The sequence below is a fragment of the Xiphophorus couchianus genome, chromosome 6, assembly GCF_001444195.1.
Source record: "Xiphophorus couchianus chromosome 6, X_couchianus-1.0, whole genome shotgun sequence".
In the NCBI taxonomy this organism is placed as follows: domain Eukaryota; kingdom Metazoa; phylum Chordata; class Actinopteri; order Cyprinodontiformes; family Poeciliidae; genus Xiphophorus; species Xiphophorus couchianus.
In genome coordinates, this window is record NC_040233.1 from 13,764,252 (window position 1) to 13,790,150 (window position 25,899).

Sequence of the window (25,899 nt, forward strand, 5' to 3'; positions counted from 1 at the left end):
TTTTTTTTATTTAAGTATTTTTGTCTTGGTTTGTTGGATAATCCCGAAAAGAGACTCAGCAACCTGACCCAACTCTCAGCTGCACAGCTCAGTGTATTCAGACGCGCAAGTGTATTTTTGACATAAGAAACGTAAATATTAACTTAGATTTTTTTCAGATCCAGGATTGTTTAACGAAAATAACAGAGAGGCATGCAGTTCTTTCCAGCCCTGAGGTGTCCCACAGTCCAACTCTTCAATGGTCTGGAAATCCCAGTACTTGGATTAGGTCTGTATTACGTTTAAAATGTGACAGTTAAAGTTGGAAGAGTCAAAAGAAAAATGTCTTTGGGTTTTTTGCGTTATATGTTCATGTTGTCTAATTTGCTTTGAAAGGCACAGACAGCTGCAGGTTCTCTATCCTGTCACTTTCTCTTTATTATGTATGTGCATGTTATACTGCAGTTGTCCACTGGAGGCACAGAGAGCGAGTTCTTTTCTGTAGGCAGCACTGTTCTGAAGAAGAAGAAATGGAACCTGTGAATAAAGCCAATAAATACATTGGTCCAAAACAATTCCTCGGATCGATACTCATCCAGAATTGTGATTTTTGCTCTGTGTTTTTAACAACGTTTTTGCTGAAACACATCGGGGTGTTGGGACAAGTTCACTGTGCTAATGTCTGAATTGTATTTTGAGGGAACCTTGTATTAGGTTTTTGTCAAGATTATAGAATTCATAGCCCATCTACAAGTAATTAGTTCACAACTTAATTAATTTGGTGATTATTTTTAAGTGCCACAATTAAAGGAACTGAATGCATATTATAACATGTACAGTATTGTGTATACTAACTAGCTTTTTGTTGGGGTCTTTTTGGTATTGGTCAGATTATTTTTTTCTTTTGGCTTTCTTAAGCTTTTCTCTAGAATTTGCCTCATTCATTCAGCTTGACAGTCATAGAACAATACTTTTGCACCTAGACTGTAATTCCCTAAAATTAATTGTCCTTAAACTAGTACTATAGTATGCCTTAGCCATTCCTTGCAAGATTTGTGGAAAAATATATCACATTTTGGCTCTCAAGAAATGGTCAAAGTGCTTCACCCTTAACAAAGTTGTATTGTAAAGTTGCCAGGACATGAAGCTTTCAAATATGATGTGCTTTTCCACCTGACTTGTGGCAGACCAATGGGAGAAGTCCTTGGCCCCCTTGTTTTTGATGCTGTTGTGTATCATCATCAAGAAAACTTTTTTAAAGATTTACATTAAAAGCCTGTAAGTCAAAGACAGTAAATTCTCAACAGTATTTCTTTATTTTAAAAACATCTGAGAGATCAAATCTTCATTGAATGCCACAATGTTCTGCATCTGTTCTTCTGGTGCATGTTTGGTCTCCTCATCAGAGATGTTTTTGTTCTTTGACTGTCAGGTACATCTCATCGAGGCGGATACTCACATGATGCCATCCTGTACGCGCTCACTGAATGTGGTATTCGCCACCTTGACACAGCAAAGCGGTATGGCTGTGAGAAGAAGCTGGGCAAAGCTATCAAAGAGAGTGGGCTCCAACGAAGTGAACTATGGCTCACTAATAAACTCTGGCCTGGGGACTATGGATACAAAGCTGCAAAAGAAGCCTGTCTGGACTCCTGCACAGCAATGGGGGTTGAATATTTTGGTATGAGCTGGGTACAATTGATATAGCTTTGTAAAACCAATGTAATAGTCAATGTGTTGTCACAAAGCCTCTCTAAATACCAGCCTTCAGTAATAAAAGTTTGCTTTCTTTACTGTCTTCATCTTTTACCTTTGAATAGATTCGGATATCTTCTTGTTTGTTTTTTGTTTGCTTGTGTAATAGTTAGGTTTTCTCTTGTTTTTTTAGATCTGTACCTGATGCATTGGCCGGAGCCATTTAAACCTGGTGGTTCTAACAGAGAGATCAGAGCTGACACATGGAAAGCTCTGGAGGACCTTTACAAAGAAGGTAGAAGGACTTGATGTAAATATTAAACTGATTTCACGGGGCGCAGCATGTTGCAAAAACTTTCCTCGTGCTGTTCATCTTTGCACCTTCCTGAGATTTTCTATCATTTGGGCTCATTTTAAACACAATTTGGAACATTTTCCGACCCAGACTAGGACCGTGTGCCGCTTCAGTGATTTTTAGGTCACATAACAGGAACTGTTTAAGGTGTTCTATAATGAGTAACTATCCCAAAATAAGAGTTGTCAGTCGACTGATTTCTCAAGCCTATGTATCAATCTGGATAAGTAGCCCAACCCAACCTAGTTTAACACAACAAATGTAATGCATTTACCTAATGATCTCCAGAGATTTCAACCCCACTTCTTACTCAGGTAGCTCCATCTGAATGTCCGTCAGCTTCTTTTAACTTGTTTGCACAATTGTTTTTCAATTTTAATTATGACTTTAATTACTTTACAGATGTTTCCCAATCAAAGCACAGACTCTTGTGCTTTTTTCTGTCTTCTGGAATTGTATCTGTAGAGCCAGAACACAAACCTAGATATAGGGCAATGTGACAGCTATAATCTGACCTTATCATTGCAGGGATTTGTCGTGCTATTGGGGTGAGTAATTTTGTGGTCCACCACCTGGAGCAGTTGAAGGAAGACTGTAGTGTTGTGCCACATGTTAACCAGGTAATTTTCCCATTCGTTCAGTTCATTTAAGTGTTTTTATTCTTCAATTAGAGGATTAGATTAGATTCAGGATTGGTGAACTTTTAAGATTGTTGTGCGATTCCCTGCAAAAATTTTTTTTAATGGACCTTTTTCACAGATGCTTCAAAACATTGTCCTGCTTATTTAATAACTTTGCCAGGTGGAGTATCATCCTTTCCAACAGCCCAAACACCTGATGGAGTATTGTCGGAACAATGGGATAGTGTTTGAAGGCTTCAGTCCCCTGGCCAAGGGTCAAGCCCTCAGCGATCCTGTCGTGCAACAAATAGCAAAAAAGCACGGACGAACGACTGCTCAGATCTGCCTTCGCTGGAGTATTCAGGTTGTCTTCTTGCTGCTGTAGTTTTTGTGTCTCTGCTTGTTGTTAACCAAAGTTATATTTTCTCAAAATTATTCCCCAGAATGGAGTTGTCACTATTCCAAAGTCCATCAAAAAGAACAGGATACAGGAAAACTGCCAAGTGAGTTATGAGCCTGTTGTCTTTTGAGCCTTATTAACATCCATACACTGAGGAAAGATCTTGATCTGGTGAACTAAGGATGATATTTCTGTCAATTATAGAGTTTTACCTTCTAAATGATTGGCTCTTTACCAGGCTCTAAAGTGATTTAATCAAAATGGCACAAAACAGATTTCACTTACAATAAATCACACTAAAGATTTTCCGTTTTAGGCCAGTTAGGATGTCATAATTTTAGTTTTCCAAGTTCAGAATAATGAGTAAAGTTAATATTTTAGTTTCCTTCAATTTCAAACGTTTACATAAAACTTAAGTACTTGTTAGAACCACCTTTTAAACTGTAAATCTTAGGTCAAAAATAGAATCTTTCTGCAAACATCCCTGAAAGATTTGATCAAATTGTAGCCCATTCCTCCTGACAGAACTATTTTGAGGTATTGCCTTAAAATACATCCAGAAGCGTGCGTCCATTTATTAAAAATGTTGCAGGTTAAAATCAGAATCTTACAAAGTTCTTTAAAAGGCATAGTAATCTTTGGCCTAATCTTTAAAATTTAAGTAATGAAAAGAAATGATAAATCTTTTTCTAGCATTTATTTTGCATTTCACTTTCTGCCATCTTTTACACAGGTGTTTGGGTTCCAACTTGATGAGGAAGACATGGTTGCTTTAGGAAATCTACATGATGGACGGCACATAAGTTGGGATCCTACAAATGTGGATTAAAATTTACCAGGAAAAACAAAAGGAAGAAAAATCCTGGTAATAACTTTGTGAGTGACAGGTGGGGAAATAGTCATTTTTTTTATGTGACTTCTTAAAGGGGGCCACTGATGTGGATTTCCTTAAAGTCTTAACTTCACATGACAAACTGCATGGGAATTCAATGTGGTTAGCATACCTTTTGTAGTTTTACCTCCTTTAAAGTTTAATATTTAAAACGTGACAATTGTACTTTTTTTGGTATTATTTGAAGTCTATTATCTTCAATAATTGTTGCAGTACTTCCATCATTCAATTTTAAAAAAAATATATCTTCAAATTGTGTACATTTAGTATTGGGAATAAATGTAATGTTTTCAACCATATCAATTAATTTAATAAATAATACTCTAATATATTTGGTTTTCAAAGTCTAGAAATCAAGACTATGAAATTTACCAGAAGTAAAATACACTTATGTGCTTTAATATTTGGTACATGATCCTTTTGTAAATACCTACATCGTAATTGATTGGAATCAAAAGTGTAAGACATTTAAATAAAAATAAAAGTATGTTAAGTGTGACAGTACCGTTTCATATTTTGCAGAAGTTTAGGAAATTTATGCGAGTTGTTGAACAATGTAGAACACGGTTTATGCTGTAAAAGGGTCAAATTGAATCATCGGCCTTGAATACACAACCCATACTGGATCTGAACGGAAACATCTGGAACAACAACTTTTGGGGGAAAAAAAATATTCTGGACTGTGTGGAACATTGCTACATTTCTCTTTAACTCTCAAGGACACAAAAGAATGAGAAAAGCCTTAGTTAGCAATATCATTTAATCTTTCCCCCTCAGAATCACTGTTGCACATAAGTTACATTTTGTTGTTTTTTTTCAATTTCACAGGTTCTTTTTTCCTTTCTTCAAACTTCCAGTTTGAGCTCCCTCTCGTATCAAACAAACACAAAAAAAAGAAAGCAGATTGTATTATACAAAAATGCAAACCAATTTTCACACAGTGAATTCTCTTACAAAGTCATAAAATGGCGTATTAATGGCTACATCCACATTGGAGGAAGATAATTCTAGACATTCCTTAATGGAGTATAATATACATATAAAAACCTTTTTTTTTCTTGCTGAAATCAAACCTGTACCTTAATTTAAGAGATATTTTACAAGGGAGTAATAATATAAAAATCCATTTGTGAATTTCCTCAGAAAGTCTGAGAATAAAATGTGAGCCTCAAACAGCAGTAACAGAGGTCAGTGGTCAAGGGTGTGGGTGGTTGTTTTATCATCAAAAGGGTGTAGGCAGCAGTTTCACTCAAAACAAAACACACAAGATTGAAATAAACATCTTTGCCATTTACTATAAAGTAAACTTCCCTCATACAATCACTGCACAAACGCTCTGCTAAGTGAACAGGTGTTTTAGGCTCATTCAGACCTGTGGTGACCCATCAAGCAGAACAAGCTTTTTGGTAGTTTTGGCTTACTCAAACTTAGAGCTCATTGGTACGACTCTAAACTGTGATGTGTTCATTTTTTCAGGTCTAATGCTCCTTGAACAAATAATGTAAAAAGAGCATTACAGAGGAAATGAAAGCTAATCTGTCAGAAGAAACATCCTGGTTATTGTCACTGGAGCGGTAGTGGGGCGAGGGGGAGAGAAGACCCAAACCTGTTCTAAAATCTCAACACTACGACCAGGTACAGCACAATTAAAGGGGAGTAACCAAAACAAAAACAAAAAAAGAAAGAAAAAAGAAATTAAAAAAATACAAAGAAAAATGAGGGTACGTTTCCTACAATACAATCTATCACACACGAAAAAACATCTCCATATAAATTTTTCCAAAGTTACAGATTTTTGTCTTCTTCGGAAGCATATTCTATAAAGAACAACTTTGTTTGAACACAAAAGATTTAAGTGAACACACATCAATGCACACAGAGGTCCTTCGTCTGGGAAAGGATAAAGTCTGTGTTGGCAACCAGTGGACAGAAAAACAAATAAAAAAACAAACAAAAAAGAACAACATTTAGCTGATTCTAAGTAGAGATCATTTAATATAAATGCTGAGCAAGTAGAGTAAGAGGTGGCACATTAATAGTGCTTTAGTATATTAATGTATGTATACATACTCATATGTATAAGTGAGCTGTGTACCTAAACAATAAATGTAGCAAGGAGCAGCCCGAGGCTTTTAAGTGTGGATGGAGAGAAAACAAAATAGCAACCCTTGTGCTGACAAATTGAAAGAGGCGCCCTACAATACCTGATGTTTATGCCTTGAACTGACTCATCAGTAATCAGGGATTTGTCCGACAGTTTATAAGCAAAATGAGGGCTCAATACAACAACTTGACTCAGAGCAACTCTTTATCTTTTTAACCGTTCGAGCACATGAACTCATGCTAATTGTTTACAGAAGGCAGAGAGCTCTGTGTAGAGAATCAGTGGTAAACAGTTCATCTGTTAAAGAAAGAGCTATCGCAGTAGTAATGGTGGTGATGAAGACAGCACGGGACGGTAGAACCAATATTGAATTGACTTTTTGGTCAGTTGTCGTAAATGCACTTCAGGACAGTTTGGAAGAAGAAGCAGATTTGCCTCTTCAGTAACTAACACTGCTGTTCTTCAAGCTGTAAACAGGTTTTGCGAATCCATTGTTGAGCCTCGACAACAGGAAGATTTCCCAGGATTAGCAGAAAATGCAAATAGTCTAAAGAAAGGAGGACACATTTTCAGCAATGCTTCATTGCTAAAGTTTTCAGGAGATAAGCTGCACCGCCCCAAAATTGCAACAATGTAAAGCAAACAATCAAAATTAAGCAAAAAAAAAAAAAAAACACAAGGGAAGGCAACTTCATAGAAGTTATGAGAACAAGTGACAAGATAATCCCAATGGGGAGGCCTCTGTGTGGCCAGAAGAGAAGCTCTGGTGAGGGAAATGCTTTTGATTTTTTTTTATTAGCCTTAATACAAGAAAAAATTTATATTTTATTATGAGCCAGGCCTAGCTGTGCTCAGAAACGCAGGCGAAAGGTGCTGAACGTAAACCACGTCAAGGTCACACCGCAACCAAGAGAAGCACAGAATATTTCCCTTATCGAAAAAGAAATCTCATTATCAACACAACTGCAATCTCTAAAACAGAATGCTTTCATTAAATAGATACTGCTTTCAAGTATGAAATAGAAATTATGCTGTTCATAAAATAAAATAATAAAAATGATACTTTCCGAAGAAATGCATTTCTAAAAAAGCACCTGACGTGTCCATTTTGGCTGAATAACTGGTGAAATTTCTGCGTTTTCCCTCCACAGACATCTGCATCTGGCCAACCTCTCGTTACAATTTTGGGGGTGAGCGCCGAGCCACACGTTAGCTCTTTCCTATATTAAAGTCACATTAAAAAGCAAAACTTTGAGATAAGCTCCTTGAAATGTATGTGATGTGAAAGTGCTTTCTAACTTGTGCACCTCTCCGTGTAACCGTTCAAACTACAAGTACGGCCCTACAGGCAGTACTCGCCCCACCCCTGTTTTGTTAGGGTGGCGGGGAATTCAGTTTAATTCTGCTTTTATGGCATTTTACCAATTTTAATAAATATACACATGTTGTCATCATCACCACCATTTATTTTTCCTGATGTATCAATTTTGAGCCTTGTTAATCAAATACCAGTACAAAAAAAAAAAAAAAAAAAGAAAGAAATAACACACAAGAAATGTTATTATATGCTCTGGTTTCCAGGCAAGGAAAGTCATAAAAAAGCTCATTCACAGAACAAAAAGAAAGAAAATCATCACGGCAGATACTGCTCATCTTCTAAATAGAATGGGTGTATGTGTGCCTGTGCATGCTTTTCAAATGAGCATCTTGTATGTGTTTGTGTGTGTGTATGTATGTGTGTGCGTGTACATAAGTGTGTGTTCCTATGAGCAGGAGTGGACAACACCATTCTTCTGCATCTCTGAACCAGCAACAACTGGATCAGAACACATGCTCAATGCAGCCGTCTTATTGGTCAGTGACAGCATGGACCCGCCCACTGCATTTTCTTGCAGACTGCTGGAGCCGTTGGACACTTCGCTGAATGAGAAGTGGAGAAAGAGAGCTGTATGAGCACATGTAAGAACAAAAGACAGAAAAGATGCAAGGAAAAAAAATGACATATTAAAAGACACCAATTTCTGACGGGGGTTTTAAGCTCCATATGCATGTCAAGATGTCTTTATTTCCTTGCTGACATAACTTCACAATAAAATGATTCCTATACATAGCAGCAGAGGGAAACAATTTAATCAATTACCTCCAAAACCCGACAGGTTGAACAGAAACTGCAGTGACTTAATAGAAGAGTGTAGAATTTGGCCATCTGATAAAAAATGTATGCCTCCTACAAAGTTGAGCTGAGGTTATACTCACCCGAGAGCCAGAGAGATTTCTTCCAGTTGGTTCTCGTGCTCTGGTTGTCCATTCTCTGCAGACTGCATTTTGTACTGTTGGACATCATGAGCTACTTGGTTTTCCTGCTATGGACATAAACAAAATAAATACGAAAACAAAAAATTCCCATCAGTAGAGGTGTCAAATAATGTAAGATTTGTCAAGCATCTGTACTTAAGTATTTATTTTTCTGTCAATTTCTTACTTTTACTCCTTATATCTTAAGACAAATATTTGTGCTTTCCACTCCCTACATTACTCTCATGGTGGGGGGAAAAAAATGATGTGAAGCCATTTTAAAATCTCCACCTCATGGACAGAAAGCTTGTCAAAGTGGTAGTTAACGCAACAGTCAGATGCCAAAAACACCAAAAACAGAAGAAAAACACATTTGTGTGTGAGAAAAACATGAATGAAGTAACATTGCAAAAAAAAAAAAAGGAAAAGCAAATTCTGAGGCTTTCCCCATCAATGTTATTATTTAAATGATAAGACCGCTGATATGTCGGCTCATACATTTCCATGTTGTCTGCTCAACGAACGAACGATTTGTGGCAAATGCACCGTTTTATCAACCATGAGCTTCTGGCGTTCAAGAACTTGCCTTCAAATCTTCTAAAACACAAACACGTAAGCTTGTATGTTTGGTGTTATTTAACAGTAGTTATCTGTGTTGTAAGGCATTTTGTATAACAAAAACATTTTTAGTTTTTTAGACTTAATTGAAAGTCATTTTGTATTATTGAAGGTAAAATTACTTTTTTTTTCTTACAAAATTTGTACTTTTGTACCTTTACTTAAGTAAAGGAGTTCAATCTGTCATTTTACCAGTTTTTTCATACAACTATTAGTACTTCTACTTCAGAAGAGAATGTGAATGCTTTGAACACATCTGCCTGTCAACTACACTAGAAACCAGTCATACACAGATACAGAAAGTTTCCTACCAAAGCCATCTCTCGGGTCCTCTTGCCAATTTCTCTCTCCACCTGGTGGAGCTCCAAGCTTAACTGCTCATTGGAGACAGCTGACACACCGGCACCCCCTACTGGCCACTTGGGCTGCGGTTGCTGTGGAATCACTGCCGCTGGGCCCTGGCTGGGTTGCACAGGCTGGACGACCAATGCGCTGGCCTCCCTCTGCAGAAGCAAAGAGTTACTGGCGGCCTGCAGCATTGAGACAAAGTAAAAAGAGTGTGGAAGCAGAAAAATGTGGGCAAAAAAAAAAATCTGCCATAAGATATATAAATCTAAACATTTTCATATCTTGATTTCATCAGAACTGAAAAGCTTTTCATTCTTCTTTTTTTTCACTTTTAAAGCACTACATTACTCTAGCTTAGCTTCAGATCCATCCTACATACCTCTATGTTGTGCATCTGTGTCTGTTGAGTGATCTGCTGATTGACCTGCTGCAGCTCAATCTTTAACTGTTCTCTATCTGGGGCTGTCATGGGAAGGCTGTGAAAATACAATGAACTGGTTTAACAATATTTCAAAGTCTCAAGCTTACTTTAAGGCACTCATAAGACTTACTAAATCACATCAAAATAACTGAAAAATCAACAGAGGTGTTGAGGGGGGGGGGAACAAGGGCTCACCGCTCAAAGTGTCCCTGAGAGGAGGAGGCAGTCTGGTGGGAGGGGTATGAAGCTCCAGCCCATCCTCCATGACTTCCATATGAGTAATCTTCAGCAGGAAGATGAGACAGTAAAAAACAAATACTACATGAGAACAACGTCCTCTCCCCAACCAAATACCACATGGAAAACCCAAGAGGAAAATAAACATCTGACGTTAATACTGGACCCGTTTCATTTGCGATCGCTGATATACCGGCTCATAAATTAATTCAGAGATTAATTGAATTAATGTACCCAACAGACAAAAGATGAAATCCATACAATAAAAATAAAAATTAATCAGTTAAGAAAAACTATTTGAGTGACTTTTAGGGCTTAGTTGGAAATACAAATTTAAATCTTACCAGGCATGGTCATGTGTTTAGAGTTGGGGTTCTGGAGAGCGGAAGCCATAGCTTGCACTGGGCCAGTGGTCTGATAGCCAGTCTTTGAAGTGCGGGAGATGGCGCCAAAGCGTGATACAGTGGGCTGGGGGCCAAAAGGTATAATAGGGTCATCATCTTTCACTTCCGTTCCCCTGCGAGGGGCCTCCAATGATGGCTCCCTCTGACCTTTATCATCCACATTCTGACAGAAACAAAGAGGAGACAGAAAAAGAGATCATGATGTCATTACATAGAGCAAAAACAAAGTCCATCAACATTAGAGCTTGAAATAAGGGTTCCTTAGTATAAACTGAATTAATGTGTCAAAAAGAAAACTTAATCCACATTTTCCACTCCAAGCAGAAATAACTAGGAGTCACTCATCTGAACTTACCATCATCTCCATGGTACCAGGAGCCATAACGTTCTTGGGTTTGGCATCCTTTGTGTTAATATAAGAGCCAATGGTTTCACAGGACCAGGGTGAGTACTGCCCTGTGTAGTCGGACTCTCTGCATTTCATCGTTTTGGAGCTCTCGTCGCCATACTGCACACAAGAAAACAAAGTTATTAAAAACATATTCTATACTGTCTATACTGAGCTCTCGAGCATTTTGACTCAATAAACACGAGTGCTTTTTGGAATTAAACAGCATAATGTGAAAGTAGAAAATTTATACTGTGCTAACCTCAGGGGGGTAGTCGCTGGGGAAGGGATGTGAAAGAGTGGGGGAGGCGGCAAATGGTGGAGGAGAGATGACCTTCCTTTCTGCCAGCTGAGATAACAGTTCCTGCCGTCGTCGGTGGAGATAGTCTAGGCTGGGCTGTGAACCGCTGTATTGTGACCCCTTATGAACCAACACATACAAAAATACCACTGCTCAACTCCAGATGGTCTAAACCACTTGTATTCAAAACAAGAAATATTCACAGCTGACATACCCTGACGTAAGTCCTCATAGGTGGAGGGTGGGAACCCGGAGGATAGTAGCCGTCTGGGGCATATCTGTCCCGGGAACTCGCTTCTTGGTGGTAGAGGGAGTTGGCCTGCCCTGCTGAGGGGGGCGGAACATCGAGGGGAGCAGGACTCATTTTGACAAGGGGATCTCTCTGAGACGGATAAGGCTGAGGGGGCGGAGGAGGGGCGCCGTAGGCACCGTGGTGACCTCTGTCATAGTGAGATGGGTGGGAGTAGGGAAAAGGTGGGCCAGAGTGCTGGGAGGGGTAGGGGCGGTCCGGAGCGCTGTAGCCGCTGTAAGGGTCATGGTAAGGGGGTCCTGACTCACTCGGCGGAGGGGCGTTACGGATGTATTCCCGGACATACTGTGTTGGCTGTTGGTAGGGATAACCTGGGGAAACATACAAAAAACGTCAATAACTTATTGTAAGACCACAAAATATAGATTTTTATCATACTGGTATAGGTAAAACACACCATGCTTTCCTAATAATTTCTTCTGTAGTTTACAGAGTAGTAGTTGTCAAGGTGCTTTAAAGATAAAATTTATGTGATATTCTTGAATAAGTCAAATACTTCTACAATATTAGGTAAAATATACAAAAGGAGCTAACTGTATTGTTTTATTCCCATTTTAGTTTGTTTAAAATGTAGAATCATTCTATACTACTGTGTAGCTTTTCTGGTCCATGCAGTAAATGAGAACTTGACACTCAACAAAGGCTCAGTTGTTTCTCTTTATTTTACTGTTGCTTTAAATTGACAGATTTTCTTGGGAAGAAAAACAAAAACCACACATTTTTCTTTGATAAGATTATTTGAACCCCTTTATTCCTACCTGCTGGGTACTGTGGTGGCTCATACTGAGAGGCAGGTGGGGGACGAATGTCATATACATCACGGGGTTGAGGATAAACTGGAGAACCCCTGGCAACCCCAGGGATATGCTTGACCCCTGTGAGGTGATCTGCTGTTATCCTGGGGTGAGCCATTCCATGAGGTGGCAGTGGTATACCACTTTTGGGCATGGGGTCCAGGCTAAAGAAATTGAACATTTCAGCTTTACACAGCGCACCATGTTCTTCTTTGATTACAACATACCCAACAAATCTGTACATAAGTAGAAATCAGTGTAACTAAATGGTGCCGGTCAGTTTTTAGGCACTTACACATCTGGTGGCGATCCAGGAACACTTGGACTTCCTCCATCCAGCTTGGCAGGTTTAGACAGCAACTCATATGGGACTGTGTCGGTGCCGCGGGCGACTAATTGGGGCAAGTTTGGTGCGCCGCTGCCATTGGTGACTGGTGAATGCTTTCGGGTCACTGTTACATCAGGAGTAAGGCCATCGTCTGGAAACACCACTCCTGAGCGACCTGCCATGCGCTTATTCATCTTACGATACCTGGTGAACAATAAAAGGCTTTACAAAAGACCAAACAAAATGCTGTAGATATAGTGGATAAAGGTTTAACACTTTACACTCACTTCTCTAGTTCTTCCTGAGAGTGGGCAAAGGTACAGCTGGCGCCACGAGGACAGCCGCCTTTCTGCTTCATGTCACGACACATGTATGTTTTATATTTGCTGTGCTGAGGAGGCTGAAGAGAACAAGACAACATAACCTTTGTGTTCATGGAACAAGTAAATACTTGTTGTCTGAAGACCTTTTGACATATTAAAATGGCAAAACTTTCAATGTACAAGAAAAGACACTAGTTTTTTTTGGTCAAGTCTATTTAAAGCCTTTGGATTTGGAGTAAGGCTAACAGACAATCAATAAAATTAGGACAGACCAAAAGGATATTATATTTACTGAACAGCACAGATTTAATGCAGATCAGAATTCTTTTTTATTTTTAGGTTTACTTGAGACTTTAAAATATATTTTTTAAACTGACCTGTTGAGGATCAGCTCCTTTTTTGCTGTGGTTTTGAATGAAATCAACCAGGCCATGGACCACTGTTTTCACTGCTACCAACCCCTTCTCAAGCTGCTCCCATGTTGGTGGAGGAGCATCTAAAAAATTGGACAAAGAAAAAAAAAAAGAGAAAGAAAATTAGAAAATTCCTAAAGTCAATATTTAGATTTAGACAAACTACAAATTATTTATACAAGTTCTCAAAGAACTTAGCTGCTGACCATAGGTGACCAATTTTCAACTTGATGGGCCCTGGCCAAAGATCAGTCACTAATTGTTCAAATAGCTACTCTCTTTAAGCACTTTCAGTTTTGTGTCTATGAGATGTTTAACATGTGCAAAGAGTTGCAAGAAGCTATTTAAAATGAAACTGAAAAAGCTGGAGAAAAAAAGCAAGATAAGTTTAGCATGTAACAGCATGGAGCAGCTAATGGAGTATTGCACAGTTACTCTGTTTTACTCTTCTGAGATTAAACTTACATTTGTCATCAAACCCTCTACAGTTTTAGTAATGTTAACAATGCCAATCACAAGTATGGGATGCGAAATACAAAAAAAAAAAATCCATAACCAACTTCTCTCTGTTTCATAATAAAAAGACTAAAAATGGTCTTATGTCAAATACCTTCCCAATTCAATTAACAGAAAAAAACAAATTTTAAATGCTGTTTTTATATTTCATGTTACAGTCTTTGGAACAAAATCAGAGCGTTTGAAACACATGACAGAATACTGATTGATGCATCTTTCTTCATCCAACTTGCAAGTTTCTAAAAGCAAGACAGTTGACGTTTGCATGCTTCTTACCGGGACTGGGATCGATGTTTGCCAGCAGCTCTAAGTGGGGTCGTAGTCTGTTGAGATTGGCTGGGTCCCCAGTCCTTTGCAGTGCAATTGTCAGCTCCTGCACACTTTGAGCAAAAGATGCCGGGGTCTGCAGCTGCAACGAAAGAAAAGACACAGAAAATAATGGCTTGCAGAAATCTCTTAATAACTGGAGTACTGTGACTACTCGGGTCAAAACTATGAATAAAGAAAATAACTGATTTGTCACATACCTTATCTATGATAGACTGCATATGTGACTTGTGTGACTGATCTCCATACAACAAAGAAGACCACTGGTCAGGTGCGATGCGCAACCCTCCTTCCATGGCGATCTGAACAATCTGAGAGTCATGCTCCCGCCGCAGAGCCTCGTACGTACGAAACTCCTCTTTCAGCTGCATGAGAGATGAATCTTCATCTCGTTTGGTAACCTTAAGTCACAGAAGGGGGAGAATATTTTAACGTCCTGCATTCAATACAATTTTTCTAAATAAATCAGATTATTAAAGTCTTATTTCTGCATAGACCATGTTACAGATATTTTGAGTCAACTAATCCCATTAAGCAGCACTAAAGTAACTTTTGTTGACGTACCTTGAAGCAGGAAGCTCTATAAAGCAGCTGTACCACATGGCCTATGCTGGTTTTAGAGGCCTGAGGGAAGCGTGGTTCAAGCCTTTGGACTACAAAAAGAACCAACACTTTTCTGGACAAAGCAGAACCATCTTCCAAAGCGAGGAGAACCAATTTGAGGGCTTCCTCCTGCATTGCTGGTGTCGGAGAAGAGACAACGGTGATTATTTTTGAGCAACAGTGGATTGTCAAAAACTTCTGAAATTTTAATTAAAACACAAGCAGAATAATTTACTGTCTGTGTGGCGGCATCACTTGACATGTAACAGACACCTACCTGGGCCAAGAAACTGACAGCCCCGTGCACGAACAGCGGCCCACAGATTAGAGGACAGCTGCTGGGGATTCTGGTGCTGCAAGATGAGTTCGGTGACAGTTCGCTCGCCAAGAGAGCGCGCCGCTCTCATGGCTCTGACCCGTCCCTCCTCCTCCACCAGCTGGCAGTGGACCAGAGTTACCAATTTCCTCTGCATGGGTCGACTCAGCATGCTTTGGGCTGTGCTGTTCAGACCCACACCTGGAAAAATATTTCATCGTACATTTCTTACAACCTATTCGCCACTGCAACCTCCTAATCTCCTCATTTTAATCATGGTACACAGTGATTTTCTCCGAACATGATATACTATGTAGTACTCTTAATAGGCTAGATAAAAACCCTTATCTGTCAAGTGATATTAACCTCAAAACCTGTTAAAGGGAGGTTCCCTCATTATGGCATCTTTCACAATTTCTCCTCAGCAATAATCTCACTGGTTATTTCTGGGATTCAGAATTGCTGTTTTACAAAATACTGATGAATAATTTTGTTTCAGTCATATACTTAATAATAATAAGTTCTAATGCAAAAAGTCAATTTTACTTTCGTTACAGAGGATATTTTCTGTTCCAAGTGTGTCCAATCGTTCAATGTGCAATTATTTCTCAATCTCATGTTAAACATTAACTTGGCCGAGTTTCTAAATGTTTTTAAATAATTAACAGTACATCGAGGCTTGCATAAAAGCAACCATTACATATTTTTTAAACTGCTTAAGATATTATTTGTATAAATTATCTCTACACATTAAATACTGGGATATTCCCATATATCTATAATTAGAAGGCAAATGAGACAGAAAATTTCAAATATTTTACAGAAACACAAAACTTGACTTTTTTAGGCTCTTTGTATAATCTCCTATTAAACAAAAAGGCTAACATATTGAACAAATTGTTATTTTCAGTATGAAACAGAAACATTTCAAAATTTAGATTTCTGTGTTCTACACCTGTGGAAACACGAAAGAGTTTACAATTTTGACCAAGAAATAAGTTATGCTGAATGTAGGCATCAAACAATAAGTTGGGCACCTCGGGTGTTGCTGAGGGGTTTGAGGTAGAGGGCCAGCTCCTCCACACACTGTCTAGCCACCTCATAGTTCTGAGTGTCCTCTGGACTTGTAATCAAGGCAACCGGCTGAGCCTTGGGAACCTGGAAGGGAAAATAAAAGAGCAAAATTATTGTACATCTTCCAGAAACATCCTGAACCTATTTGGTCACTATGTAGAGTGTTACGGTATATGTGTTTTGCACAGAAAATGTACTTCCAGAGGACCAAACTATTATTTATTGAAACATTTTAAAAGAAAGAAAAAACAAACCTAATTGTATGTATGTACAAGAGAAGGTTTGTATCCTTATAGTAATAGTAGAATATACTTCAGAAGCATCTAACTTATTACACCAATCCTGATTGATCTTATAATTTTGCTGTGCTGATAAGTAAACTATGCTCCAACATCTATTTAACTTAACATACAAATATTAATGCAAGTCCAAATATGGCCAAAACGGTTACTCCAATGATTCTGATCTACGACTGAGATCATGATGGTTTATTAAAAAATGTGATAGTAAAATTTGTAAATCTCACATTAATTGCATAAATCTGTTGAGTGTAATCCTTACTAAAGTACACCATGAAAGCTGCCTTTGTTATCTTCTGAAATTATGTTTCTGAAGTCAGGTGTCCATTAATTATATACATTTTTCATCTATTATTTTAAATACTAATGGTAAAATGTGATTCTTTAACACACCGCCTCTAATAAACCACTGTCGAGTTTGGGAAGAATGCAATTAATTAATAATATAATGCAATCCTCTATCCCTTAAACCCAGCAGGCTGACGAACTACTTACTGAAGGTCATTACATTTGTCTGTTACCACGGTCACAAAACATTTTCTGACCAAGCCTTGTTCCCACATCGGTGTGACATGCGAAATGAACAAGGCAGCAAGGTGGTCAGAGATTGAACCACCACTGCTGCTGCTGCTCTGTCCAACAGGTAGTGTCAGAGTGGAGATGATGAGCAGATGTGAAGTGAGCAGAATCACAAGTAGAGCTCCTCTGCAACTACACTGTTGTCACTCCTCTGATTCCTCAATACTGAGTTAACAGCCTGAGCAAACACCAACAAGGCACTAAACCAATTTTGTTTGCTGTGTTTGAACAACCAAAGAGGAAAAACGCAAGCTCCACAAAGACATTCTTCTTTTCTTGATAGATAACTATATGGAGCAAACTGTGGTGTGTTTTTGTACATTTTGGAACATATTTAAATGTTTGTTTTAGCTGGTACAGATCTTATAATTTAAAGATAAAAAACTAGAAGTTCATATATTATAATTAACATGACCATAAGGTAAAGAGATGGTGAAGAATGAGATTATTGTTTTGTGCAGATTGTAAGAAGAAAGCCTCATTCAAAAAAAAAAAAAACACCCGTTAGACAGAAAAGTCAGACTGAAACAACAATTCTCCTCCATGGGCTGCCACTCCTCCATGGGCTGCCACCTTATCGTGGTGGAGGGGTTTGAGTGCCCATATGATCCTAGGAGCTATGCTGTCTGGGGCTTCATGCCCCTGGTAGGGTCACCCAAGGCAGACAGGTCCTAGGTGAGGGACCAGACAAAGTGCAGCCCGAAGACCCCAATGATGAAGGAAAACCTTGGACTTGGTGTTCCCTCGCCCGGACGCGGGTCACCGGGGCCCCACTCTGGAGCCAGGCCTGGAGGGGGGGCACGATGGCGAGCGTCTGGTGGCCGGGCTTTTACCCATGGAGCCCGGCCGGGCTCAGCCCGAAGAGGAAACATGGGCCCCCCCTCCCATGGGCCCACCACCCGTGGGAGGGGCCAAAGGGGTCGGGTGCACTGTGTGATGGGTGGCGGCCAAGGGAGGGGACCCTGGCGGTCCGATCCTCGGTTGCAGAAACTGGCTCTTGGGACGTGGAATGTCACCTCTCTGGTGGGGAAGGAGCCGGAGCTAGTGCGTGAGGTCGAGAGGTTCCGGCTAGAAATAGTCGGTCTCACCTCGACGCATGGCTCTGGTTCTGGAACCAGTCTCCTTGAGAGGGGCTGGACATACTTCCACTCTGGAGTTGCCCAGGGAGAGAGACGTCGGGCAGGAGTGGGCATACTTGTTGCTCCCCATCTCGGCGCCTGTACGTTGGGGTTTACCCCGGTGAACGAGAGGGTAGGATCCCTCCGCCTACGGGTGGGGGGACGGGTTCTGACTGTCGTTTGTGCTTACGGGCCGAACGACAGTTCAGATTACCCACCCTTTTTGGAGTCCTTAGAGGGGGTACTGGAGAGTGCTCCTCCTGGGGACTCCCTTGTTCTGCTGGGGGACTTCAACGCTCACGTGGGCAACGACAGTGAGACCTGGAGGGGCGTGGTTGGGAGGAACGGCCCACCCGACCTGAACTCGAGTGGTGTTCTGTTGCTGGACTTCTGTGCTCGCCATGGATTGTCCATAACGAACACCATGTTCAAGCATAAGGGTGTCCATATGTGCACTTGGCACCAGGACACCCTAGGCCGCAGTTCGATGATCGACTTTGTCATCGTTTCATCGGATCTGCGGCCGTATGTCTTGGACACTCGGGTGAAGAGAGGTGCGGAGCTGTCCACTGACCACTACCTGGTGGTGAGTTGGCTCCGGTGGCGGGGGCGAAAGCCGGTCAGACCTGGCAGGCCCAAACGTGTTGTGAGGGTCTGCTGGGAACGTCTGGCGGAATCCCCTGTGAGACGGAGCTTTAACTCCCATCTCCGGCAAAACTTCGAACACGTCCCGGGGGAGGTGGGGGACATGGAGTCTGAGTGGACCGTGTTCCGTGCCTCCATTGTCGAGGCGGCCGATCGGAGCTGTGGCCGCAAGGTTGTCGGTGCCTGTCGCGGCGGCAACCCTCGAACCCGTTGGTGGACACCTTCGGTGAGGGATGCCGTCAGGCTGAAGAAGGAGTCCTATCGAGCCTTTTTGGCCTGTGGGACTCCGGAAGCAGCTGATGGGTACCGGCGGGCGAAGCGGCATGCGACTCGGGCGGTTGCTGAGGCAAAAACTCGGGTGTGGGAGGAGTTTGGAGAGGCCATGGAGAAAGACTTCCGCACGGCTTCGAGGCGATTCTGGTCCGCCATCCGGCGTCTCAGGGGGGGGAAGCGGTGCAGCACCAACACTGTTTATAGTGGGGATGGTGTGCTGCTGACCTCTACTCGGGACGTTGTGGGCCGGTGGGCAGAGTACTTCGAAGACCTCCTCAATCCCACCAACATGCCTTCCACTGAGGAAGCGGAGCCTGGGGACTCTGGGTTGGGCTCTCCAATCTCTGGGGGCGAGGTCGCCGAGGTGGTTAAAAAGCTCCGCGGTGGCAGGGCCCCGGGGGTGGATGAGATCCGCCCGGAGTTCCTTAAGGCTCTGGATGTTGTAGGGTTGTGTTGGTTGACGCGACTCTGCAATATCGCATGGACATCGGGGGCAGTTCCCCTGGATTGGCAGACTGGGGTGGTGGTCCCCCTGTTCAAAAAGGGGGACCGGAGGGTGTGCTCCAATTATAGAGGGGTCACACTCTTAAGCCTCCCTGGCAAGGTCTATTCAGGGGTCCTGGAGAGGAGGGTCCGTCGGATAGTCGAACCTCGGATTCAGGAAGAGCAGTGTGGTTTTCGTCCTGGTCGTGGAACACTGGACCAGCTCTACACCCTCAGCAGGGTCCTGGAGGGTGCATGGGAGTTCGCCCAACCAGTCTACATGTGTTTTGTGGACTTGGAGAAGGCATTCGACCGTGTCCCTCGGGGAGCCCTGTGGGGGGTTCTCCGGGAGTATGGGGTACCGGGCCCTTTGATACGGGCTGTCAGGTCCCTGTATGACCGGTGTCAGAGTCTGGTCCGCATTGCCGGCAGTAAGTCGGGCTCGTTTCCGGTGAGAGTTGGACTCCGCCAGGGCTGCCCTTTGTCACCGATTCTGTTCATCACTTTCATGGACAGAATTTCTAGGCGCAGCCAAGGTGTTGAGGGGATCCGATTTGGTGGCCTCAGGATCTCATCTCTGCTTTTCGCAGACGATGTGGTCCTTTTGGCTTCATCAGATCGTGATCTGCAGCTCTCGCTGGATCGGTTCGCAGCCGAGTGTGAAGCGGCCGGGATGGGGATCAGTGCCTCCAAATCCGAGGCCATGGTCTTGAGCCGGAAAAGGGTAGAGTGCCTTCTCCGGGTCAGGGGGGGTGTCCTGCCCCAAGTGGAGGAGTTTAAGTATCTCGGGATCTTGTTCACGAATGGGGGAAGAAGGGAGCGGGAGATCGACAGGCGGATTGGCGCAGCGTCTGCTGTCAAGCGGGCGCTGTACCGGTCCGTCGTGGTGAAGAGAGAGCTGAGCCAAAAAGCGAAGCTCTCGATTTACCGGTCGATCTACGTTCCCACCCTCATCTATGGTCATGAGCTTTGGGTCATGACCGAAAGAACGAGATCGCGGATACAAGCGGCCGAAATGGGTTTTCTCCGTAGGGTGGCTGGGCTCTCCCTTAGAGATAGGGTGAGAAGCTCAGTCATCCGGGAGGGACTCAGAGTAGAGCCGCTGCTCCTTCACATCGAGAGGAGCCAGTTGAGGTGGCTTGGGCATCTGGTCAGGATGCCTCCTGGACGCCTCCCTGGTGAGGTGTTCCGGGCACGTCCCACCGGGAGGAGGCCCCGGGGAAGACCCAGGACACGCTGGAGGGACTATGTCTCTCGGCTGGCCTGGGAACGCCTCGGGATTCCCCCGGAAGAGCTGGAAGAAGTGGCCGGGGAGAGGGAAGTCTGGGCCTCCCTTCTGAAGCTGCTACCCCCGCGACCCGACCTCGGATAAGCGGAAGAAGATGGATGGATGGATGGATGGATGGATGAAACAACAATTATCCGTCATCAGACAGACAGATCTTCAATGTTGAGTCATATGAACTACAATAACAGACTGTGTACTTCAATTACACATTCATCTAAATTCTAAAAAAAATAACCCAATTTATCCACAAAATATTTTCATTGACATTCGGTTTTCACAAAGCTGGACACAGCTCACCACTCAAGAGTAATGTATTTAAACAAAACTCATTTGAGAAAATACTGCTTCGTCTACCAGTGCATCTGTTGATATTGGTCAAGATGGTTGTTTTTAAGTGAAAGAAGAAGAAAATAGTAAAAGCTTTAACTACCCCGTTAAAACATTCCTTTTACGTTGCTACACAACATCAAAAGACCACAAGGAACCAGAGAGCTGGAGAAACATCCTAACCATTAAAAAGTCCAGTTTAAGGTTTTCTCAAGTCATGTAACACAAAAACTAAGGTTTGTTGAACTTGCTTCACAGAATACATTTCAGGAACATGTTTTAGCTTTACCTTAAGCAACTGCAGCTCAACTATGAATCCTAACTTCAATGAATCCATGTAATAATGCTCATACTTGGATAAATACTATTGTGTTTTTATGTCTAGCACTGATACTACGGGGGAGGAGGTAGGCTTAATCCATCTGTCTTCTGTGATAATTGTTAAAACATGAGAGAACTGTCACTGTTTCGGTTTCTATTTTCTTATAGTTTTAACGACTAATTTAACACAGACAGTTAAATTTTATCTGTTTTTAAAAATGAGTAGCTATAATATCTCATGGGGTAATGTCTAATTAAAATGAAAGCAAGCCAAAAATAGAAACAAACATTAAAAAACTAGACAAGAGACAGTCTTGTGTAATTTCTGGCACTAAAGTTGATTTACAGAGGCTGTAATTTGTTTTTGCTTTGTGTTCTGGTGGGAGGGAACAGATTGTTTTAATCAGTCCATTGTATGCATATCATTTTTAAAAGACAAAACAGTCACTGAGGTTAACATTTTATTATCTCTTCAGTCTCAATAATGAAAAGCATATAAGATAGACAAGAAATTTGCCTTAATAGCTCAATAGGTGACCAAATTCACCATATGAAATGATCTTTTTAAACAATGTGTTATACACAAACATTGCATTTTATGTAGTCTGCCACAATATAGAAAGGGAACCTGATCATCTATTTTCCTGATTATACACGAACTAAGCAAATTTCAACAAAATTGGTTTCCTGATGTTATAGTCACACCAACTTATGGCTATATTGCCCTAACAGGTTACCATCATTCATTTTGAATCTATTTTTGCAATACTAAAACAAGACTATAGATTGCTTAAGCTTGGGAAAGTACACACACTGGATCCTATTATTAAAATATAATTTATACAAGTTTTATATGGACTTCTGTCAAAGCATATTTATTAACTGAGAAGGAGAATAAAATGTACAAGGAACTTCTCTACATATGTAACTAGGGATATTATTTAGTCAGTCTGGTATCATATGACATAGCATTAGCACACACCATCACCTAGACTGCATCTGACAAAACATTAGTTTTACGGTTGATGCACACAGAGTTTCCATTACAGCACTACCGACGCCATCAGCTGTGCCTCAAGGAAGGAAAAAAACACTGTGCCTCACCCTGCTAATTAAACATTGCCTCACAGAAATACAGCTTTACACATTGTCCCAGCACTTAGTAAACCAATAAAATACAGTTCATAGCTTAATGAGGTTGGTGTAACACATTAAAGGAATCCCCATGCTGTGAGCGTTGTGTAAAAGAGTATCTTAAGCTGTTCTGCAAACCCAATATTACCTTTAGGTCCACGCATTGAGAGGATCTTTGCACAAACAATATGAACTGCTGCACTTGTTTGGTAATGAATGACAATTCCAACACAGGCTCATGTCTTACCTGGCCTCCCACCAGCTGCAACAGGGCTGTGTTCACAGGTAACTGCTCGATGTCTGTGCTGATGGCCGTCTGGTCAAAGGGACAGGCCTTGCGGTGCAACTTGTTCAGGCACATCTTGCACACAGTATGTCCACAGCCCAAGCTGATGGGCCGGCGAACAGTCTCTTCAAAGGTCTGTGTGCAGATTGGGCACAGCAGAAACTCTGTCCATTGTGGCGCTTGCACAGGCATGGTTATATGTTGATGGGATGGGTGTATATATAAATGTAAGTAAGAATTAACACAAAGAAAAAAAAAAAAAAAAAATTATATATAGATATATGGAAGATTCCACTGGAATCAAGATTTGTTTTTTTCCGAACTAAATCGTTCTTAAATGTCCTCACACATTGTGGATGGTGGATCACATCTCGTGATGAATACTGTAGAAGAGAAAAAAGAAAAGAAAAATGAAAATTGTTAAGATCTTTGGTAAATTAAACAATTTAGCAAACATGTCAAAACGTTGTGACAACTCAATCAACTCAACTCTTTCCAAGCCTACAAATACAAATATTGCCATGTTATGCATTTCACTGCAGGCTACTGTTTTTAATTCCCATTCATCACATAACCAAGGCTTATTGCTGCAGTTTTAGTTTGACAAAACTAAATAGTCTAAGAGCTAATGTTTTCAAGTACCTTTACTCCAAAACGAAACTGACGTATAATGAGAACACAATTTACAGTTTGTATCAAAAACTGAACACATAAATAAACTTCACAATTTATTTGTTTTTACATTGAAAAAACATGCAAGCTGAATGTCTTTATTCCAAGACAGAATATTCTTTGTTGCCGTTTATAATGGTGAAAATGTCATTGTATATCAGTTATCATTAGCTTTTGGTTGGTGGAATAAGAATTCTATTACTAATCAAATTTACAGATGTTTATTCTAACCACTAAAATGGCTAAACATCCAAAGACTTTTTGTTGAATACTTTGTAGGATTTTGTTTTTTAGCTTGTGGGTCACATAATCGGTTTTACATTTAAATTAAAGGGCATAAATTATTCTTGAAATTAAGCTTTTAGTTTGTTTTAGTTCCCTCAAGTTTAAACCAGCAGATTATTCTGGTATACATTTCAAATATTTTTATTGTTCGTGCAGATGAAATCGTTTGTTTTCACAGACAACACGTTTGAGCAATTGCTAACATCTCTGATCATATGTATCTGAAAACTACAATCTAAACAAGTAGGTCCACGATTTTACTATCGTATACTATAGTAAAATGTAATTTTCTCTGGCGTACACAGCTCACCCATTACAAACCAAATATTAAATATAAGAAGATATGCTTAAAATGCACAACCGAAGCGAACGAGAAAAACAACAGCTGTGGGGCCTGCAAACAGGAGCCTGTAACTACTATGACTATGGACAAAGGATACCGAGCTAGCCGTCACCGAAGTCCCTAAAGCAAGATGCCAAATCTCGCCATCAGAAAGTCGTAACACTACGACTTCAATGTTGAGAGTTTGTGTAATTTACTCGATGAGCACGACACATACGGTTTTTGTGTTTTGTTGTAAATGATTCTGTGTATGTGACAAACTAAGCGATTCGTTGGCTAACTACTAGCGAAGCAGGCTATGGGAGGCTAGTTGGCTAGCTTAGCTAAAAAGTAAACGGCGTTAGTTCAAAAGCAATCGATTTACCTGTTTTAGGCATTGGTGTATTTGGCTATAACATAGTTATTATCCTCAGTGTCACTGTAGATTTCAAATTCATATTCTGTCGAGAACTCCAGTTGCTATATATACCTTTGGTCAAGAAAACAATAGGTAGCAGATGAGTGGTAGACTATCGTTTGACTTGATGTGATATTATGTAACGCTAGCATCTGGCCCTAGCAAACAAACATTTAATGTAAATGTATTTGTTTACATAATGGGCACCTATTTCAATACAATATACAATAATATTGGAAGTTCGCGTTATTGTAATGCGTCAATCCAGTCTTAGAGATGTTTAACTGAACGCTTCTTGTAAAAAGAAACACCAAGGGGTAACAAGCTAACGAACAAATGTTAGCAACTCCTCCCTTTAGCTAAATATCTTTATGTCTGCTACTAACCATCGCTATGCGTCATTACTTGACTAAACTAACACAATAGCCATTAATGTTAGTTTCACGTGATGATAAAATGATATTTATCGTCACTACTCACTTATTCCAAATGACTTGGAAGTAGTTCATCTTTCTTTACAAAACTGTTGCGATATTTTCCTGCCATGTCGACTGTGCAGCTTCGCTGCTGCCGATGTTTCGGGGAGGTGCACTGTCAACAGTCCTGCTAGCCGGTTAGAGCTAGCTGGGCCCGGACGTGTTTACGTGCGTGTGCTTGTGCGCGCGCAACCATATCTAAATAGCGCCCTCTGTTGACATTTTACGGCATGCACAACACAAAACTGAGACATGGTGGTTGGTTTTAAATTGGTTTTGTGGCATGCGACCAGCAGATTTATTTCCAGGCTTACCAGGGGGGCTGATATTACAGAATAGTATTTATTAGTGTACGTAGTAAAACGTTGTTAAATGAAATAAATATTTTATTACAGAACATATTCTAGAATGTGAGATGTTAAGCAGAAAGAGGCTATAATTGAAATGTAAAAAAAAAAATAAAAAAGATGAAATGTGGACAAACAAACGAAGGTAAGTGATGTGCAGAGGATTATACAGGAAGAGACAATATCACTTTTGTTGCTTTTGTTTCGATTTGTTGGATTTTCACGTGGGATAGATAACCAATATGCAATCATTTGACACTAATCCCAGCTAACAGTCAGCCCTAAACAACCCAGCCATTGGTGTACTATAAACCAAAACATTTTTATTTTTATTTTTTTTTGTAAATTTCAAGGCACTTCAGAAAATGAAACTTTGTGAGTCACATTTTACAATAGTGAAAAACAAAGATCTGGTCATATTTTGAGGTGGGCTGCATGTTGCACAGTTACTTTTGCCTTTCAACAAGAAGGTCGAAGTTTCAAATCTCAGCCTTGGGGTCTATTTGTATAAAATATGTGTATCGTGTGTGGGGTCTCTCTGGGTACTCTGGATTCCTCCCACTGT

The 25,899-nt window shown here is 40.8% G+C and overlaps 2 protein-coding genes across 5 annotated transcripts; one reads left to right on the plus strand and one right to left on the minus strand.

Annotated features, from left to right (window-relative positions):
• Positions 1-23: 23 nt before the first annotated feature.
• On the plus strand, positions 24-6,705 carry LOC114146129 (glyoxal reductase). Of its 2 annotated transcripts, XR_003595847.1 has the most exons (8): positions 24-268; positions 1,412-1,660; positions 1,868-1,969; positions 2,558-2,649; positions 2,831-3,013; positions 3,093-3,152; positions 3,783-3,936; positions 5,418-6,705. XR_003595847.1 is itself a non-coding variant. In XM_028019941.1 (7 exons), exons 1-7 carry the CDS (start codon positions 193-195, stop codon positions 3,876-3,878), a joined length of 858 nt encoding a protein of 285 aa, XP_027875742.1. In that variant the 5' UTR covers positions 24-192; the 3' UTR covers positions 3,879-4,440. The 2 variants fall into 2 exon arrangements, 1 of the variants encoding a protein (XP_027875742.1); XM_028019941.1 differs by lacking the exon at positions 5,418-6,705 and having other exon boundaries at positions 3,783-4,440.
• rc3h1b (ring finger and CCCH-type domains 1b) lies at positions 4,684-25,138 on the minus strand. 3 transcript variants are annotated; one of them, XM_028019925.1, is made up of 20 exons: positions 24,992-25,138; positions 22,776-23,197; positions 16,025-16,145; positions 14,949-15,188; positions 14,633-14,808; positions 14,269-14,469; positions 14,018-14,150; positions 13,190-13,308; positions 12,777-12,889; positions 12,457-12,693; positions 12,126-12,325; positions 11,272-11,678; positions 11,019-11,177; positions 10,724-10,876; positions 10,309-10,531; positions 9,923-10,010; positions 9,686-9,782; positions 9,270-9,461; positions 8,302-8,408; positions 4,684-7,965 (listed from the first exon to the last, which is right to left on the minus strand). In XM_028019925.1, the coding sequence occupies exons 2-20, from the start codon at positions 23,004-23,006 to the stop codon at positions 7,809-7,811; spliced, it is 3,354 nt and encodes a 1,117-aa protein (XP_027875726.1). In that variant the 5' UTR covers positions 23,007-23,197; positions 24,992-25,138; the 3' UTR covers positions 4,684-7,808. The 3 variants fall into 3 exon arrangements, with proteins under 3 accessions (XP_027875726.1, XP_027875725.1, XP_027875724.1); XM_028019924.1 differs by having other exon boundaries at positions 8,302-8,405; positions 9,270-9,488; XM_028019923.1 differs by having other exon boundaries at positions 9,270-9,488.
• Positions 25,139-25,899: the final 761 nt, after the last annotated feature.

Bases quoted from the DNA above. Each gene is read 5' to 3' on its own strand.
- LOC114146129 (XM_028019941.1), top strand. From the start codon at position 193: ATGCAGTTCTTTCCAGCCCTGAGGTGTCCCACAGTCCAACTCTTCAAT. The intron at 2,650-2,830 runs GTAATTTTCCCA...TAACTTTGCCAG, and splicing joins TTGTGCCACATGTTAACCAG to GTGGAGTATCATCCTTTCCA. The intron at 3,153-3,782 runs GTGAGTTATGAG...TCTTTTACACAG, and splicing joins GGATACAGGAAAACTGCCAA to GTGTTTGGGTTCCAACTTGA.
- rc3h1b (XM_028019923.1), bottom strand. From the start codon at position 23,006: ATGCCTGTGCAAGCGCCACAATGGACAGAGTTTCTGCTGTGCCCAATC. The intron at 11,178-11,271 runs GTATGTCAGCTG...TTGGTTCATAAG, and splicing joins CTATGAGGACTTACGTCAGG to GGGTCACAATACAGCGGTTC. The intron at 7,966-8,301 runs GTGAGTATAACC...CTTCTCATTCAG, and splicing joins GAAATCTCTCTGGCTCTCGG to CGAAGTGTCCAACGGCTCCA.